The following is a 19683-nucleotide window of genomic DNA, read 5'->3' as shown; positions in this document are numbered from 1 at the left end:
ACCCAAATTTTACGCCCCTGCTGTTGCACTTGACTTAGTATCGATGACAAGATTCATGATCAGAGCCGAATTTAGTACGCCATGTTATTTGCCAAAAATATCTAACGAGACGGAGGCAGTACCGGAACGATCGTTCACGCGAGCACCAAACTGCAAATTGAAGGTCATGCGAACTAGACTTTTTGTAACATGCCTCTCATTCTCCGGAACGAAACAACAGTGGTGTCGTTAAATCTGCTTTGTCATGCAAAACGTCGAGAATTGCTTTGTGCGCTCTCGTGCGTCACGTGCGCATGAGAGCTGCAACGACCGAAAGGGGTAACAATCGAATCTGGAACGACCGAGTGAGGTAATACGCCAGCAATTTAAAAAATGCATATGAGCGCGCATCCTTCTGTGGATTGCAGATCGTGCTGCTGTGCGCCACGTTGTTGTGAAGTGAGGATCCTGGGCAGGAGTAGAGATAAAACCGCGCGGTAACTGCTAGGGGCGTATCATATTCCTGTCTATGGTCAAGCTTGTGTTAGTCAAACATCTGTTTCGTTATTTGAATCGGGATTGAAATTGCTACGTTTGTCGGCATACAAGATGGCTTGTCCTTTGCTCTCTGCCGCCCCCTGGTGTCGGGAGTGTGTGCGCGATATATATCTAGCAAGCTTTGTGCTTAATTTACAGTTTTAGTATAACGCCGTCTTTCTGCTCGGTTTGTCGCTGCTAACCTTTCCTTTCCGGTATTTCTGCTCTACAAAATCACGTCGGTCTGTCGCTGTTCATAAAGGGGGTCCAAGCTGCATATTTTTTTTTACTGACCAGAGTGCGGTTAGGATTGCCTCTAATGGCACCAAGCAGCAAAATATATAGCGGACAGTAGGTTACTTTCGTGCAACAAAATAAGTGCCCCTTTAGCCGACGTCAGAAGCGTAGTTGTGAAGGGGGGAAAATACGCAAACGTGGAAAGCGGATGGTGAGGTCACCGTCAAATTCCCGCACCAGTCATACAGAGCTGTTTCTTTTTCTTTTTTTTTTCTTTTTTTTTTGTCAAGGGTTGGTGACCTCAGCGGACTGCGCAGAATAACATAGATGTGTGCCAGAAGAAGGCTTATTAACAGTAACGAAAGAGAAAGAAGAAGAACCAACACAAGCACGGCTGCCTTTTACAAAGGTAGCAATTGTGACACATAGATGATGTCAGCCCGCGTGCGTCACACAGGCGCAGTGACGCATGCGCACTGACACAACAGTGGAGACCCCTGTCAGGGTGTCTGGCGCCTGCTGGCGTATTCCGAGAGTTGCGCGATTCGGGGCGGCACGGCGACGCTTACTGCTGCCCAGGTTCTTCGCGAGAACGAGCTAGAAAACAAAGTTCGGCTTTCAAATGCGATTTTCCCGGCCAATAAATTATACTTTACTTCCGAACAAACGTTGAGAAAGATGACGAATGTTGACCCACCAGCTTAGCACGAGTTTGTCCTTCGGTGATCGATCGATTCGTACGCCGACCCAACGGCGAAGTGAAGCGCGCGGCGAAGAACTCAACCAGGCATAGAGAACATAAGAACCGACATGTCCGTCATTTTGAACAATCAGAACTGCGCCAAACCTATATATACGACCGCTTTTGTAGACAATACGAGGCAAACGACGCAGCAGGGTCCTCGTTTACGGGAGTAAAGCTCCGCCTGAACATCGGCCGAACGTGACTCTCCTCCCCGTCGGCATCTCATTTAGGAATTGAAATAAAAAGAGGAGGGGAAAAGAGAATAGAAGTCATTATCGCTACACACATAAGATGTCTCCTATGGAAGTAGAGCTCTCTTTTCGAACGCGAAAATACAGAGACGGCGGTTGGCTCGATCATATATCTCGATTACGAGTGGTGCACTCACAACTACTGCACTAGCGCTTGTATGCAGGAGTCTCTGTGGAGACGCAGTGCGCCTGTCGCGTGGCCCTTCGGCTGCGCCCATCCTTGCTGAACAAGAACAATGACTTCACAAAGGCTACAGAGTTGCAAATACCTGTTCACCGTGCCGAATGCACTCGCTCCTCGTTAAAGCAGACTTCTTTTTTCCCGACCAAGACTGCACAAAGAGTATTAGTAAAAAATCTGCGTGAAATAAATTTTATCACACCTCGACGTTCTTTACTCTGCCTCGCTATATGCACATGAACGAAAGTTCTCAAACCGAGATAATGCGACAATTCTAAATGTTTTCCTCGTCGCTCTTCGTCAGTGGTTGCAGCGGTGGTCCGCATATACTATCACCAGCATCCACCGGTCGTGCGCGGTGGATGACGAGAAAAGAATACAATCGAGCGAAAGGAACTGCTACAGTATGCAGGCCTTGGACTCCGTTACTTTGACGGTCGCTATTTTTAACAAACCGCCTTGCAGCGTGAAAGCTGCTCAAAGGTCATTGAAGGAGCGACAACGGACTGCGCGCTGGTTGAATTCGACCGCAGAGCTTCCGCTTCTCGCATTTGCACATTTCCGGATTCACCGACGGGGCAAGCTCCGCCCTTGCGCATTGAATATCCGTTATATGTAGAGCACAGTGAAGTTCCCTGGTGTCCTCTTTCCCCGCTTTTGAACTGCAAATTGTGAAAAGAATGAGTACGAGAAAGGCGTAGAAAGTGCGAGCGCATTTTTAAAGAGAAAAATTAACGACCTATTCCCCTCTGTCAAGATGGATGACCAGCGAAGCTGCTGAAAACCACCACTACAACTCCTGAGGGTGGTATGCGATGCTTTATGCCTTTGTAGTAATGGTATTCTAGTGTTATGTTAGAGCAGAGTCCTCCCACTCTGGTTAAAGTAATGGTAGGAATGGGAGTAATCGTAATTTTCACAGCACGCCGCCGCCCATAACGGTGCTACAACAACAATCAAATCAGTTGCTAGGCTGCTTAATTTATATACGAAAGTCTAGGAACGTCACACCCCACGTCGAAAGCTGGCGCCGCCATGGCAGCTTGCGTAACAGTAATCTTTAAAGGAAAAGGTTTTGCGGGAAGAGCTACGTGCTTCGCATTCCTATTACGAGTGCCTTATCATCAATTATGTGGTTCGGTTGCTTTTTTTTCTTTTTGAGCTTGTTCTCTATTTGAACGTATGCTGTTCTGTATGTTGTATGCGTGGTTCCGAAGAATGTCTGCACGGTTCGCTTCGCTTTGCTGAGTTCTTGTAGCCTCTGCCTCAAGGGGGTATGAGTAATTGTATTTTTCGCTTGCTTACGGGGGTATGAGCCTGTGATGATGACGGTTTTCGATATGTTGTTCTGTACTTTGTATGCGTAATTCCAAATAATGTAAGCACTGTTCGCGTCATTTTGCCGAGTGCTTGTAGCCTCTGCCATACGGGGCTATGAGCCATTACATTTTTTGCTTGCTTTCGAGGGGTATAAGCCATTGATGATGATATATTTTGTTGACGGAGAGCAAAAATACACGGAACCATAGCCATATACAGCTTCGCTGTAATAATTTCTAATTGTTTTGTGGGGTGAGAAGCGGGGCATCCGGCTAGGTGCATGCTATGGCACCATAACGACAGTTTCCGCATCGGCCTCCCTTATGCTTGTCACTGGACGCTTGACTCGCAACTTGACGGCGCGTAGTGCAAACAGCTGCGTGTTTACCGAATTGACCTCGCTAGATTTTAGGAATAACAAGGAGTGACCATGTGCTAAGCCTGCTACTGCTGAGGTCAGATAAAATACGTGATGCTGAGCTTTTTCGACCTCTATACGTATCTGTCATCACAGCCGAGCACAACAAGTAAAACCACCCCTACAGAGAAGGCGTCCAGCATATAAAGATCACTTATCCAGTAGAGCGTGCTGTTTCTATGAAACATCTGCGAAACCAAAGCAACGTGAAAAATATTCACGGTAGCAATATGTCACTGCTCTTGAAACAAGCATTAAATCATTATTCTTCACTGTTCCTTTTCTTTTTTGCTTTTTTTTGTGTGATCTGACAAAAAAATCGGGCGTTCCAGTGCGGGAACAACACAGGAAATTATTTTAGTACGTGTGAATATCATTACTAATGCTGGCATGAACTCATCTCTTTTTTCTGCCTGCCACTGCAATCAAAATCTTCTTATTACTCATTTTTCCGCATTTCGGAGCAGAGGAATAGCTGGCGACTCCGACCAGTGTGAATTAACACCTCTCTAAACATACGTTTTTCTTTATGCCTCGCTAATAACCCGCCGTGGTTGCTCGATGGCTATGGTATTGGGCTGCTGAGCACGAGGTCGCGGGATCGAATCCCGGCCACGGCGGCCGCATTTCGATGGGGGCGAAAACACCCGTGTACGTAGATTTAGCTGCACGTTAAAGAACCCCAGGTGGCCGAAATTTCCGGAGTCCTCCACTACGGCGTGCCTCATAATCAGAAAGTGGTTTTGGCACGTGAAACCCCATAATTTTTTTTATGCCTCGCTAATAATTGGTGTGACGACTAACGCATGCGCACGCGACAGACTCGAAATTCCATCCATGGGGCGGTGACATCTATATGACGAAATAGATTGCTTCAGCGACTTCGTCGTCGACGGCTGTCTTTAAATCTAGATTGCGAACTATACGTATGCGACCGTATACAGTTTTCGTGGCTACGATCGATTGTGATATTAGCCATCGCCACATTGTTCGTCCCACAAGGTGGGTTGCTCAACCCTACGTTGTTCAGCGTTGACCGGTCTTTCTTAAAAGCGATTATCCGTACACTGTAACACTGTACACATCACTGCGTACGATGACATCTGTATCTGGACTTCCGCAGCCACGCGTCCGCAATCGCTTGCAAGATTATAACGGTACGAGCCTTCTACAACGAAGTGCATATCAGGGACTACAACTGCCGAAAACAAAGCGTGCCGCCGTCGCATTCATGCGCCAGGTCCATGTGCTGCTACTCAATTACTATCGATGGCCACGTGATTCCTTACGTCACCCGCCATTTTCCTCGGCGCAGAATAGCAAGCTATCGGAGTCTACCTGATGCAGAAATCCATGCCGTTTTCGATATTGTCGACTCTCTCTCCATACACTACGGATACTCCCTGCGTCTATTGCAAGCGCAGCGAGTTCTTATGTAACTAAGATACAAAATGCCTCGGTGGCAGTATCGTCAGTGTAGCAACAAGCAGTGACTCCAGGCAGATTGTCTCCGTCGCAAATGAAAGTCATGGTTGTTGAAAACACCTAGCTCCTACGACATAGAAATTTCGACTGCGAGGTTGAAAGCAGAAAAAAACGCAACACAATAAAAGAGAAAAAACAGTAACATTGTTCGTTTTCTTCCTTGCGTTTTTCACCCTTTTCTTCTTTTTTTTTCTTTAATGCGAAAGTTTTATATGCCCAATTACGCGAAAATCCGTCGTAGTCGGTGGCGTGACCAATAGACGGTACCAAAAATGGCCGACGGCGCAAAGAATAAAAACAAGTCAAAAAAGCTCGGATCGACGTCAAATTTCTCAGGGAGGTTTCTGTAACGAAAGTGAATTAATGCCCTTGAAAAGGAAACGGCGTGCACCTCAGTCTCGGTAGGAATCCAACGCAGACCTCTCGGGTGCGGGACGAGCACGCTTCCCCGACGCCACGTCGGCTCCAAGGCACTGGCTGACTAAAGGTGTGGCCTACTGCGAGCGTCATTGGGCACGTGACAGCGCAGCCAATGGGGAGGAGGTGGCGCCACGTCTTGATTGTATGAAATGAGCGCGCTGCCTCACTCCCGTCACTTGCTCTTCGGATTTCATCGGTGCGGTGTCTACTGCGATGGACTCTCGACGCCACGTGATGAGTGTATGAAATGAGCCGGTCTGTGGCCAATATACACGCAAGCACACACACCGAATTAGCAGAAAGAACTTTAATCCATGTCGAAAACATCAATCGAAAACATTTCACCAAAGGAACTCTGGTGCTTTAGCATTCGCACACGTAAACAGTCTTAAGAGGAAGCTTTAGCTCGGGCCCAACTCCGACGCGGCCTATTCAAATACATGTAAAACGCAAAAACGTTTTTCTGAGATAACCCCTGGACCGATTGTAATGAAATTGTCCGCATCTGAGAGAGAAAGTTATATTCTAGTGACTGTTGAAAGCGGCACTTCGCTTAAGGACCTAAATTTTGTTACAAAAATTTTCAGAAATTTGAAAGTTTGACAAATATAGAAGCACGAAGTTTACAAACAAATAGTTCTGCATCAAAAACAGATATCGCTGTTCTGTAAACGGCATCCGTTAGGTCATTGAAAGCGGACAAATTCGATATGTCATTGTATATCTTACGTGAATTTGTTACGTTTGTACAAGGGTTCTGCAAAAGCTGTATTTCCGTATACTAAATTTTTGAAATTCATTTGTAACATATAAATTTTGTCCGCTTTATATGCACTATTAGATGCAATTCACAGAGTTGTGGTATCTTTCTTCATTGCTCAGTTACAGAGTTGTAAACTTGATAGTTTCGTTTTCTGAAAATTTTCGATTTTTTCAATTTTTAATAAAACATTGACGACCTAAATAAAAAATTCGAAGCTAACAGTCACTAGATTTTACGTTTCTTTTTTTTTAATGCTACCAACCTCGCCAAATTTGGTGCAGTGGGTTACCGAGAAAGACGAATTCTCCTTTTACATGTGTTTGGATAGAAGCACCCGAGCTTTTTAAAATTTTTTTTAACCGAATTAACTCGTTGTTCGGTTGACGGAGCCTAATTTGCAAAAATATTATCGCTGGGTAGCTATCGACGAGTCGTGTAGTTTTGTGTGAGAAAAACAAATAAAAAAGAAAGTACTCCTCTCGTAGTGTCATACACGTAACTGTGCAGAGTTGATCACGTCGAAAAACGTTCGGCTAATGACAGTACACATTGAAGCTGCCTTAGAAGAGGCAAGAAGGAACTCAGAACCACAACGCTTGAAGTATTCAGAAATTGATTGCTGCTTTGTCTTCGGGTAGCCCCCTTTCTTTACTTTCCCCGAACACTGCATGTGATGCGGGCGATGTGAATAAGCATTCTCCGTCGACAAATAAGGCGAGAGGCCCAAGCAAAATTGCCTTACAACGTGATTATCGCGCAGAGCCTGGAGGTATGCCACTATCCCTGCAGACGGCTAGACTTGGGCTTGTCCTCTGGGCTTTTCCGCGGATACGTCTGCTCTCCGCGCAAGAAGACGTGGAGCGGAGTCGCATTCAGAAGGCTTCGAAATAGTTCTCCACAGCGTGCGCTGCTAAAAGGACACACGGGATCCGAAGGCTACAGTGCCGGCGGCTTCTTGCTCCCCGCCGACGCGAGAATGGCGCGGGCAGAGTTGATGAACGGCCGCGTGAGCCTGCGGAGCGGGCCATGCTCGGACGGGGGAGATTGTTTCCCACAGCGGCGGCCGCAGATTCCGAGGCATTGCGCCAAACGACCGAGACGGAGCGCCCCTACAGTGGCGCAGCCCAGAGTTTGTTTGTCGAAAGGCGCGCTCTTTTTGAGGCAGCACCGACACCGCAGCCCGCGGCGCAAATAATGAAAAGCGCCGCTTAGCTACCAGACACCCAGCGTCCTTTTTTTTCTCTGTCTTCTTTTCGGCGGTTTGCCTTTCGCCTTAAGGAGCAGAGCAAACAACTCGAAGAGCCGCCTGTTAAGCCAGCGGATCCGGGTCAGCCCGAACACGAGAAGTTGTAATTAGTTTACCTGAAAAGGAAGCATGAGAGGTCCGTTCTTTGGTAGTCCTATATGCCGTGGTGAGCTGTTCGACCCGCGCCCGACGCCACAAATTCTCTTTTGTTATTGTTGTTCCTTCGATTCCGTACCGCTTTCTGGTACCGTTCTGCTGGGACTAGGATTCTCTAATGCGGGAGTTTGTTTAATTGAGTGAAAGCTTTTCTTCCCCTTTTTTTCTGCTTTTTTTTTTCTCTTTCGCATGAACTGCAGAACAATACCAAAAACGCGCGAGTAAGATTTAGGCGCGAAGCTGCGGGCGCTTTTTTTCGCATCTCCTATTTCTGAGCTTGTTACGCGTCTCACTTCAAAACTCGGTCGGTCATTATTTAGCATGCAGCTCTAGCTGTTCGTGAAGCAGCACGGCCCTTATTCATACGCCAAAAAGAAAGGCCGGTTACACCCCCCCCCCCCCCAACCCCTATTTCTTTCACGAGAATAGTATGCTAGCTTTGCTTCAGTTATTTGACAAACCTAATTAGTTTGTTTCCTGGTGTTTTCCGAGTAGTCGATCCTCGCTCTTAGTGAGCACATTGTATAAGAGAACAGCGAGGAAATATGGTACAATGAAAAAGAAATACTTCGGTTTGTAGACTATACGAGCCATTTATCGGACACGTGACCTCCCCCAACCCTGGGTGCCTTCCTACAGCCGCCACTCGAGGCAGCGTAGATCTTAGAGGCCAGCAAGTACGCTGACAGAGGTGGCCTGCACTGAGGCCTCCTGCACATTGACCCCTTAACCGTTCTGGACGAGTGCAGCTCGTCCTTTTGGTATGTGTTCTCCCGTTGAGAATTTTGGACGAGAGACATTCGTCCGCGGCTTAATTTGTGTTTGGGTCGGCAGATGGCAGTACGCGTGCTTTCGTAATCGTATTGCTTCTACGTCTGGAGTGAATTTTTTCGGTCGGCAACATGCATTTTCGAAGTGGCGCCTGACGGAGGCGATGCGTGTATCGCTGGCCCATCTTGTCTTGTCTTGTGTCCCAGACAGTGGCGCGTACCCACTATGGGGGATTGGCCAAGAAGCAGGCGGTTTTCCGTAAGGTTAGAAGTATAGAGAAACTAGATTTGAATAGTGGAGCGTGGGACGATAGAACTGTAATTTAGACTTGCAATGAAAGTATTGTTAAGAATTTTGATAAAATAATTTAACGTAAAGAAATGAAATAATAGAAACTATGGATAATTGTAGAAAATCAGCAAGGTCTCTTTTTGTCTCTCTAATAAAATTGTAAACTGCAAGAAAAGTTTCCCTGTGGCTGGATCCCAGTGAAGTCGCCCCAAAAGAAAGAATGGTTGGCGAGGTTAGCGATAGGCCAAGTTTGGTAAATGAGTATTCTAATATTTTTTTTTGTCTTTGAAAGCGGCGGCATGAGAGAAAATAATGTTCGATAGTTTCAGGTGCACTGCAAAAAGAACATAGAAGGGACATAGCGAGATCAGACCTGTGTAAGTAAAAATTTAGAGGAGGTATACGACATCTCAATTTTGTAAAAAATACTTCCAATTGCCTTGAAGGACACCAATTAATATTCCATGGGAAGCCAAGATGGTGGAATTCAGAACACGGTGTTAGCATAGATATTGATGAATTTTTAGATATAGCGAAATTTCTGTACCTAGCTGTGGTGACATAAGCTGATGTCGGCAAAACAGATATGATAGGGCCGCTCAGGGATGCTCGTGCGAGTGAATCAGCCATTTCATTCAACTGTAACCCATGGTGTCCCGGTACCCAAAGCAAACATACTTTTTGTAAGTACGGAGGTACCATCGAACGACATGTTCTTTGAATTGCTGAATTTAAAGATGCAGTTAGTGCTGTGCATACAGACAGCGAGTCGGTCACGATAACAGCTAATGGGTCTTTTTGGGCGAGTTTTCGTAATGCTAATATAATCGGTAATAATTCTGCCTGAAATATAGGTGTGAAGTCGGGAAGGCGAAGGGAGTAGGACCATTGAAGAGATTCAGAGAAGATCCCCACTCCTGCCTTCTCATTGCAAACAGAAGCGTCAGTAGCTATTACGTTGTCAGTGGTTAGCTGGTGTAGGTGGCCGTGTAAGATATTAATTTAATCTCGCCTTGGTAATAGTTTAGCATGATTAGGAACTATGGCCTCGAACTGAATTTTGAGGTCTGTAAAGGCATCATTTGAATGGTAAACTTGGCGTATGGATACATCCAATTTTTGTAACTGTGCTTGTACGAATACTATCTGAGGACTGTGGAATCTCGACCACGATACTTGGGAAAACTCAGCAGGTTCAGTGATAAAAGCATATTGCGTACGTCTTTGTAAATAGTCATAAATTTTTAAAAATGTCTGAACCGTAAGTATGCGGAATCTGCAATCTAGGGTGGGTATATGAGCTTCCTGATATAAAACAGCGTTGGCAACAAATCTAGGTAGCCCAAGGCATGACCGTAGAGCTTCTCTTTTTAAAAGTATCAGAGGTTTAATTTTGTAGGCGGGGCCACCGGAAAATATTACGCAGCCGAATTCTAATATGGGCCGAATATACATCTTATAGATCATCAGTAAGGTATCCCTGCGTAGTCCAGAGCGTCGGTGGCTGAGCCGGCGGAGCCGGCGGAGCATAGCTACGGCTCGTTCTGCCTTTGTTTTAATATGTTCAATGCGACTGCGCCAGGTGAGTTTGCCATCGTAAATGACACCAAGGTACTTGACTTGAGGTCAACTTGAGGAATGATTTCCTGTCGGTATTGTAAAGATATATGCAGCTGTGCAGTTAATGGGAATACTAATACCGCACTTTTGCTAATATTTGACGACATGCATAACCCCTCTAGCCATGTCTCCAGCATTCCTAAGTAATTCTGCAACGACTGTTGTAGTGAATGTATATTATTTGCGGACGTAAAAAATGAGATATCGTCCGCATAAACATAAACATGTACTTCCGGACACAAAGGAATTGTGCTTAGCAAAATGTTAAATAATATAGGGGAAAGAACGGAACCCTGTGGTACACCTCTTGTCTGCTTGTGTTTGGACGTCGAAATACCGTGTTCGTAACAATAAAACTCTCTATCTCTTATGAATTCATAGATCCAAGCGGTTATATATTTTGGGAAATTCGTAGACTGAAGTTTATCGAATAGAATACAATGCTCTACAGAGTCGTATGCTTTTAATACATCTAGCGTCACCAAAGCTGCGTACTCTCGTTTGCGGCGAGCAAGTTTAACGCGGCTCTCTAAGTCTACATGCGCGCACCATATGGAGTGGCCCGGACGAAATCCAATCTGGCAAGGACTGAGAAGGGTGTCATCCTGCATAAAATTTGTTATACGGCCGTGAAGATCTCTTTCTATTAATTTGACGACATTAGAATTAAGAGAAATTGGTCTTATGCTGCCTAAGTCAAGTCAAGCTGATTTTTTCTTTAATAGTGGAATAATTTTAGCTACTCTCCACTCTCTTGGAACCCATGGATCCTTGAGAGAGAAATTTATTATGTTTAGGAGGTCCTGAGGCGCATAATCAAATAAAACGTTTAGCATTCCTGTTGTAATTCCATGTGGACCGGGGGTGACATCTGGCTGGCAACGAACTAATAATGCGTTCAATCTCTGTCGCTGTTACTGTTTCAAAGTCGTTTGCCAAGGGAGGTTTCTTTAGGCCTAAGAGCAATTTATGTTTGAAACGTCGCGCAAGTCCTTGAGCAATTTTCTCAAGTGATTCCGATACTTCTTTTGTTGACAGAACAACAGAATCGACATTCACGGGCGCCGGTATAACTTTACGAGATCTAACAATTTAAACAGGGCCTTTTTATTGCAAGACTTCGAAAGGTATGTGTAGTGCTTGGAATCATAATCCTCCTTAGCTTTTGAGACTGTTCGTTTAAATGTAGTAGCTATATATGTATAATCAGGCCAATTAACAGGACTTTGGTTGAATAAAAGTTTCTTCCACGCTGCTTTTCTACATCTAAAATCTCGCTCGCAGTCAGAATTCCACCAGGGACAATATGATCCACCCTTAGTAGGTTGCACAACAAACTGAGCTTTTTTTGATGACTATTTTAGAATGGAACATAGGCTCATTGCTTTAATATACCTCTCCATGACCTCCTGAGCGTGTAAAGCTGATTTTAATGCATTTAAAAATTTTTCTTAATTAACAAAAGTGCGCACATTACTATCTAAACTAGTTAACGGGATAAGTAGTTCAAAAATTATAGGAAGGTGATCACTGTTAGTTCCGGAGTCTACAGTCTTCCAGGAGATGACAGACATGCTCGAGGTAGCAAACGTAAGATCTAAGGCAGATCGCGACTGACCCCGTACGAAAGTATGTGCTCTCGAATTTAAGCAAGAGAACTGATTCGTTAAGACCCAATCCCCCAGGCGTTTGCCACAGGTGTTCGTTCGGAAACTCCACGATACATGATGAGAATTAAAATCTCCCGCCAGTAGGATGTTCTTCTGACTGCGTGCAATAGAGGTATCCAGATAGCGGGTATCTTGCACTCCAGCGGGGAAGTACATGTCAATTATAGAAAAAGGTGTGCAACCAGGGAGTATTATATCCAGTGCTAAGATTTCACAATCTGGGGACATCATCTGGTATGTTATAGTAGCTCTATGACAGATTTTTGATGAGACAAACAAAACTAAACCACCGCCTCGGGATAGGCGATCCAATCGAAAACATCGGAAATTTTTTAGATGAAAAGCCTGACCAGCAACAAGCCAAGTTTCCTGTAAAATAATAATATCTGGAGAATATTTAGAAATAAGATATAATAAATCTGTTGCAGCGGAACATATGGAACGACAGTTCCACTGAATTACTGTTAAAGTTCCTATGGTGAATAAATCCGAGCAGTAGAAACTGCTTGGTCTAAAACGCTCTCTTTTAAGAAGTCCTTCTTAATAGGAATCTCTCTATCGTGCTTTTTTGCCTTGGACTTGGTGGGAGAGCTAGGTTTTTTCTCTATCGGTGACCGTGTTTGCTTAAGAGATCGGGGTTCCATACCTGAATCTTGATTTTCCATCCCATCTGTGTCAGAAAGACAGATTTGGTCGATTTTCTCAGAAGTTGATGGCTTTGATGACTCGTTATTTGTGGATATCTGCGCGGTCGATATTTCAATTGGTGGACTCCGCGGTAGATCCGACACCGGATCCTCAATATTGGCTTTATTAGTTAGTTGAAGCCACGGAGCTAGTTGTGAGGACAGCACCTGAACAAGGGAGTCGGTGAGATTTGTCATGATGCGCTCCATTGCTTTCTCCAGCGCCTTTTCTACGGAAGCTGCCACAGTCTCAGAGATTGAGTTTTCCATACACATCGTTTGACGGGCCGTTACACCAGCATACCCCTGAGTCCTACTCTGAATTTCTCCAATGGCCTCACGACGTGAGCATAGACGTCTATCAATTATTTCAAGGATTGAACTTATTTTCACGTTGCAGGGCAATTAGGCTCATCTGCGGGGTGGGGACCTCTGCAAAGGCAGCAGGACTCATTTCGGAAAGAACAGACATTAGAGTGACGGCCTTCTCCACAAATTCGGCATCGTGTGTTGGATCTGCAGCCTTTTATGGAATGCCCGAACCGCCAGCACTTTAGACACTGAAGGACGCGAGGTGATAGAGGCTCAACTCGGTATATATCTGTGGCCATGCCTTGCTTTCCGATGGGCGGTTCATTCCAGCGAAAGTAGCAATGACTGTTTCAGTGCGCATGCGCTTATTATCAACGACACGGCTGCAACGATACACAGAAATCACGCCTGCCGCTGAAAACATTTCCAAAATTTCTGCCGGACATAGACTTATGTCGACACCGCGGACTAGGCCTTTGGTACATGCGAGGTGATGAGGAATGAAACTGCTCACCGGATGTGTCGCGAAAACATCGCACTTCAGTAAATCTTGAACACAAGCCTGGTCTGACGAGCAGCAAAGAATCCCCCCCCCCCCGGGCGAACTGTCGAACCTTCGTCTTTTTCTTCTTCCAACGGTGATGGTTCAGACACCGAGGCGTGCATCCTTTCAGGAAGCGAAGACAAGCGTGATTGTTGTTGTTGTTGTTGTTGTTGTGGCCTGTGATGCGTGTGGCTCCTACCCACGATGGGGGATTGGCCAAGAGATGGGTGGATTATTCGAAATTATTATGGAGCATAAATTTCCTAATAGTTATTGCAATAGCATTGAATAGCGCAGAATTGCCTGTTAAATAACATCAGGAAGGTAATATTGAATTGGTAATAATTAACTTAAAAGTAAAAACAAAAATAAAGGAATTTAGCAGGGCATTCGTTTAGATTCCATAAGGAATGTTCGGACAGCGAAGCATGCATCCGTGTGACTGAATCCCAAAGTGGACGCTCCGAACGAAAGAATTGCAGGTTCTGTCAAGTCCAGGCCAATTCTTCGAAAAGGTATTTCCAACCATCTTTTTCTAAGCGCAGTAAAGCGGCGACAAGATAGAAGAAAGTGGTGTATCGTCTCTTCCTCATTACAAAAAGAACAGAGGGGGGAGGGAACCAAACCCGACCTGTGTAAGTAGAAATTCAGCGAGGGTATGCGGCAGCGTAATTTGGTGAGGCAGACCTCCAGCATCTTTGTGTCACAGGATTCGCTATGCCAGGGAAATGCCAGGTGCTTATACTCTGGAGAAGCAGTCAAATGTGGGTTTGATAAGGCAAATCTTATTGATCGCATCCGAAATCTTGTCGCCGTGATCTGTGCTGTCACTGGTAGAATTGGAAGAACAGGGCCGGATAGTGATGCATTTGCCAGTGAATCAGCAGTTTCATTAAAAAACAAACCTTTATGCCCTGGCACCCAAATCAAATGAACACATCGCACATGGGCAGGAACTAGTAAGCGGAATAGTTTTAGCATGGGTGACTCATTAGTAGCGGTAAGGCAAGAGCATACTGAAAGGGAGTCAGTCAGAATGGCAGCTGTTGTAATAATTTGGTCTAATTTACGTAAAGCTAGGATTACTGCTAACAACTCGGCCAGAAAAATAGGCACAAAATCAGGCAACCTTAAAGAAAAAGACCAGTCGAGCGCAGGACAAAATATTCCAATGCCAGCTTTTTCCTCGCACTGTGAGGCATCTGTTGCAATGATAACGTTTGTTTCTAGGCTGCTCAGGTGGTCTTGCAACATGGCGTTTAAAATGCCGTAAGGGAGGAGTTTAGCGTGGTTTGGGAAAATGTCATCAAACCTGATCTCTGGGTAATTTGAATGCGTATTATCATGAAGCACCTCGCGAATCTGTACATTTAGTGGTTCAAGTAATGTTTGCACAAATATAATCTGTGGTCTATGAAACCTGGGCCAATGAATAGGAAAAAATAATTCTGGATTAGAGAGGAAAATAATTTGTAGGCGGTTTAATGGGGATTCATATAGCCTTAGGAAAGTCTGAACTGTCAGAAGGCGAAATCGGCATATTATGGGTGGGATTCTTGCCTCCAGGTATAATACGGCATTCGAAACGAATTTTGGGAGGCCTAAGCACAGACGTAGCGCCTCTCGTTCCAACAAAACTAGCGGCCGAAGCTTGTATACTGGAACACCTGAGAATAAAACGCATCCAAATTCTAACACCGGACGAACATACATCTTATACACCATCAAGAGGGATTTTCTTCGCATACCTGTTCTTCGGTTGCTCAACTTGCGCAAAATGCCCATTGAACGAGCTCCTTTTGTCGCAATATATTCAATATGCGGCCGCCAGTTAAGATTTCCGTTGTAAATCACTCCAAGGTATTTTAGTGATTCTACTTGTGGGATATCTTCGAGATGATAGTTAAGCGATATGTATACTGGGTCTTTAACGGGAAAAACAAGGATAGCACACTTATTAGCATTCAGGTTTAAGTGTAAGCTATCCAGCCAGCCTTCCAGTTCCCTTAGATACGACTGCAGTATTTCGTAAAGAGAGTATATGTCGCTAGCCATACCAAAAAAGGCAATGTCATCAGCATAAACGTATGTACTGACAGCTGGGTGAACGGGGATTCTGCTCAGTAAAATATTAAATAATACTGGTGAAAGTACCGATCCCTGAGGCACACCTCTTGTTTGCTTATATTTACTGGAAGAATAGCCGCTTCGAAAACAATAGAACTCCCGGTCTTTTAAAAATTCATGCACCCATGCTACTATATAGCCTGGAAAGCAATGGCTCTGTAACCGATTCGTTAAAATTGTATGTCCAATGCTGTCATAGGCTTTGCATATATCTAAGGTAACTAGAGCCGCGTATTGTTTTTCCTGTCTGGCGATGTTCATGCGACTTTCAAGGTCTACATGCGCGTGCCATATTGAATAGCCAGATCGAAATCCAATTTGGCACGGACTCAACAATCGATTGTCGTCAATAAACTCTAAAATATGTCCGAGAAGCACTCTTTCAATAAGTTTCACTATGTTTGATGTCAACGCAATTGGTCTGATGTTGTCGATAGTATACCCTGCCCCTGGTTTTTTAATTAACGGAATAATTTTGGCGATCTTCCATTCTTGTGGAATCCATGCGTTACTAACAGAGTAGTTTAGCAACTTCAGAAGCTCACGTGGAGCTTCTTGAAAGAAAATCTTTAACATTGCATTTGTTATGCCGTCCGGGCCAGGCGCTGTAGTTGGCAACTGTAACATAACCTTGGCTACTTCCGAATAGGATATCTCCTTGTAGCCTGAGAATTCAGGAGAAAAAGCAGAAGTTTGAAGACGCGTTGCGAATCGACTCTCCAGTCCTTTAGCTAGTAGTTCTAAGGACTCCTGCATTTCCTGTGAGGTATATACGACTGAGTCTACATTAATGCTCATTGGGAGTTTGTTTCTAAAACGAAGGTAATTAAATAAAGCACGTTTGTTTTTGGAATTAGATAGATAATTAAAATGGTTTTTATCGTACTCATGTTTTGCATGTTTAATCGTACGTTTGAAGGTTGCCGAAATAAATTGATAATCTTTCCAATTTTGTGGGCTCTGATTATGTAGAAGTTTTTTCCAAGCAGCTTTCCTTCTTCTATAAACTCGTGTGCATTCGCTATTCCACCAGGGACTAGATGAGGAACGCTTAGCTGTCTGAATTAAGTCGGCAGCTCCTCGGACGGAAAAGACAAAGAGGAAAGCTCAGAGCACGACAATGCAAATGAATTGGTCATTACGCTTCCTGTGATACTGTCTCTTGGGGCGTCGGCTCTAGGACACTGCAATAGTAACGTATGTGATGCCATATTTAACTTTGTAAGAGAACAGAAAAATATTAACTTCAAAGTTTAAAATAATAGAGCCTGAATACTGATATTAACGATTAGTATTCATTTAATATCTTCTTTAAATTACAAAATTCTATTTAAGTATTCTTTCCTTTCTACCTACCGCCACCCGATTCATGGCCGATTCCCCGTAGTGGGTTCAGCCATATCCGTAGGCACCAAACGAAACCAAACGCAAATGCACGTCTGTGGACTTGCATTGACGTGAACAGCGTTGCGCCGAAGCGTCCGCTGTTTCCTTTTTTTTTCTGTGCCCTGTAAAAAGTTTACTTTTAGCTCACCAGTTCAATTGTTATAATCTATGGAGTGTTTTCTCTAGGATGAGCTGGTTGTGGTGATAGTCGACGCGACTCTGCGCAATCCCTTGTTTGAAGTTGTACTACACCGTCTCAAAGCTCCGTTAGTCGAATAACGCACTGTTAGCATGCGCAGATAATGTGACGGAGATTTAAAAAAAAAACTGTATATATTGCTTCCGTCATTTTGTTGATTACTAACACGTGGTCGGTGCATTTATACTGTGGCGTACAATACACTTAAGTAACGTACTTTTATTTATTTTATGAGTCGGTTATATTTTTCTGTCTCAAGAGCCTGCTTTTTATAACAAGGATATTCCCAATCAGCAGTAAAAAAGAAGCATTCTGGGTAAGAAATTTCTTGACAAAACAAAACGGCTAAGAGTTTTTCCACTGAGCAACAATGAGGTTTTACCTCCCGCTCTCATGCGTTCACCCGTTCACTGTTTTTCGTTCACTAGTTCACTCAGATATTTACATAAGCAGGACACCAATGAATATAGCGCGCAGGCTACACTGTGATATTGTATTCTACGTTAAGAGAGAGGCATATAGAGAGAGGAAAAAGGATAAATGAAAGGCGGGCAGGTTAACCATAATTGAGCCCGGTTAGCTACCCTGCACTTTGATGTGGCGAAGGCAACAGCTAGTTGCCGACGATCTTGGCAAATGACGCTTTTCAGACGTGAACGGGACCCATAACAGTCTTCGCACACTAGAACGCTTTGTAAGAAGAGACGCCCGTCTACGGGAACATATTACTAGCGAAAGCAGCCGGTCAGTGGCAAACTGTTCCTACGAACAAAATGCACCGTGAACTTGGCTTCAGGTAATTTTAGTAATGGGTCAAATACAGCGAGTCTTGGAGGTCAATTTTCCTGCTGCTGTTAAAAAGTAATTCGCCATTAACCTCACTGCCACCAGCCATACAGGAAAAAAACAAAAAGACCGAGAATTCTCTTTAACAGCAAGGAACACGGATTTTGCAGTGCAAAAAAAAAAAAAGAAGATGCCTTGTCTTTGACAGCGGCAGTTTTGTTAAAGGCACAGGCGTGTGCCTCACTTGGACTGTGAAACCTGAGAGGGCCACATTTCATATCTTCAGTAAAGGACGCTGGAAGCAGGATGACGCAGTGTATAGTACGGAGCTGTCGTTGCAGACGCCGTTCCCGAAAGCGACTCTCGCTGTAAAATAAAGCATTCAGCCCACCGTATAACACCGCGTTGGCAGCGACAAGCACGCTCCCGGACAGACGGCGAAACGTGCGCTATTTCCGCGTGCAAAGCTGCCCTATTTAGCTGACAGCACCATGAAGGCGGGTGCGAAAAACCGCGCCTGGACTCGGAAGCGAGCTGCAGGCGCCGACCGACGGCGACGCGTTAATTACCTCGCGTTTGAAAATGGGAGTAGTATAGCGAAGAGTCATCACAGAGGGACTCCGCGAAAAAAGCTTTCTGCGTTAGGCCGCGCGCGCATTCGGCGGGTCTAATGGCGGCACCCCCCTCGATGCCTCGCTTCAGATCCCGACCGCGCCCGCTGGAGAGTCCGGTCGGGCTGCAGCAGACCGCAGCTGAGAACCCCTGCACCATGAAGCCACGGAGGGCCCTGCTTCAACCAACAACATGGGTAATGGCATGAACAAGGTGAGGGCGCCGCGCTTTGGTCACTCGCTATGTGCCGTCTGCTGCGTTTACGGGACCAGAGCGAGCCACGCTATGGAGCGCGAAAATTAAGCCCCGCTGCGGTCCTGGTTATCCTAAACAGAAGGTCGAGAAAGTCTTTTCAGAGTGCTCGAAAGAGCTCCAAGCCTGCTACCGCGCAAAAATTGCAGAGCGACGTGAGCGAGGAAGGGGGGAAAAAAAGAAAGAAAAGCCTAAAACATGCAAAATAAAGAAACCTAAGCCCTTCACTTATTTTCGCTCCCTTTCTTTTTTTTTCTTTCTTTAGTTCCAGGGGTAAACGCATCGCTCTATTAGGAAAATAAAGTTAGGAAAGAAATAGCTTCTTCTGGAAAACAGCAAGAAACTAATTGGGCAATTTTTTTATAGGTTTAGAAGCGGATAAAAACAATATAAACGTTGTTATTCCTCTGATGGCTTCTCGAAATATCATCATTTTTGGAGAACGGAAGGCGGTCGAGTAAAAATAAGTTTAGAAATTCCCGTGCCGTTTTCCATTTCTCATATAACTGTTGCGCTTAAACGCGCACTCGTCTGCGTTCTATAAGCGCTCATTGCTTCATGCATATACGAGCGCATTTGTTGGGTCTTTGGACGTATACGTCAACTTGAGGCAACATAATACTTTCAAATGCATTTTAGCAATATTGATAGGCATGCGGAAGCTGGCGCTGAGTCATACTAGCTGAAAC

General features: G+C 44.8%; 1 protein-coding gene across 2 annotated transcripts in view; it reads left to right on the top strand.

The window, feature by feature from the left end:
- LOC142591706 (dual specificity protein phosphatase 22-like) overlaps positions 1–19683 on the top strand; it is a 108839-nt gene that overhangs the window by 16567 nt on the left and 72589 nt on the right. For both annotated transcript variants that reach the window (XM_075703950.1, XM_075703951.1), the window contains exon 2: positions 18833–18955. In XM_075703950.1, coding sequence (XP_075560065.1) covers positions 18935–18955 — 21 coding nt within the window. In that variant the 5' untranslated portion in view covers positions 18833–18934. The remainder of the gene's footprint in view (positions 1–18832; positions 18956–19683) is intronic.

This window comes from Dermacentor variabilis, chromosome 1 (assembly GCF_050947875.1).
Source record: "Dermacentor variabilis isolate Ectoservices chromosome 1, ASM5094787v1, whole genome shotgun sequence".
In the NCBI taxonomy this organism is placed as follows: Eukaryota; Metazoa; Arthropoda; class Arachnida; order Ixodida; family Ixodidae; genus Dermacentor; species Dermacentor variabilis.
The sequence above is the reverse complement of the archived record's forward strand: the minus strand, read 5'-3'. Positions and strand labels throughout refer to the sequence as shown.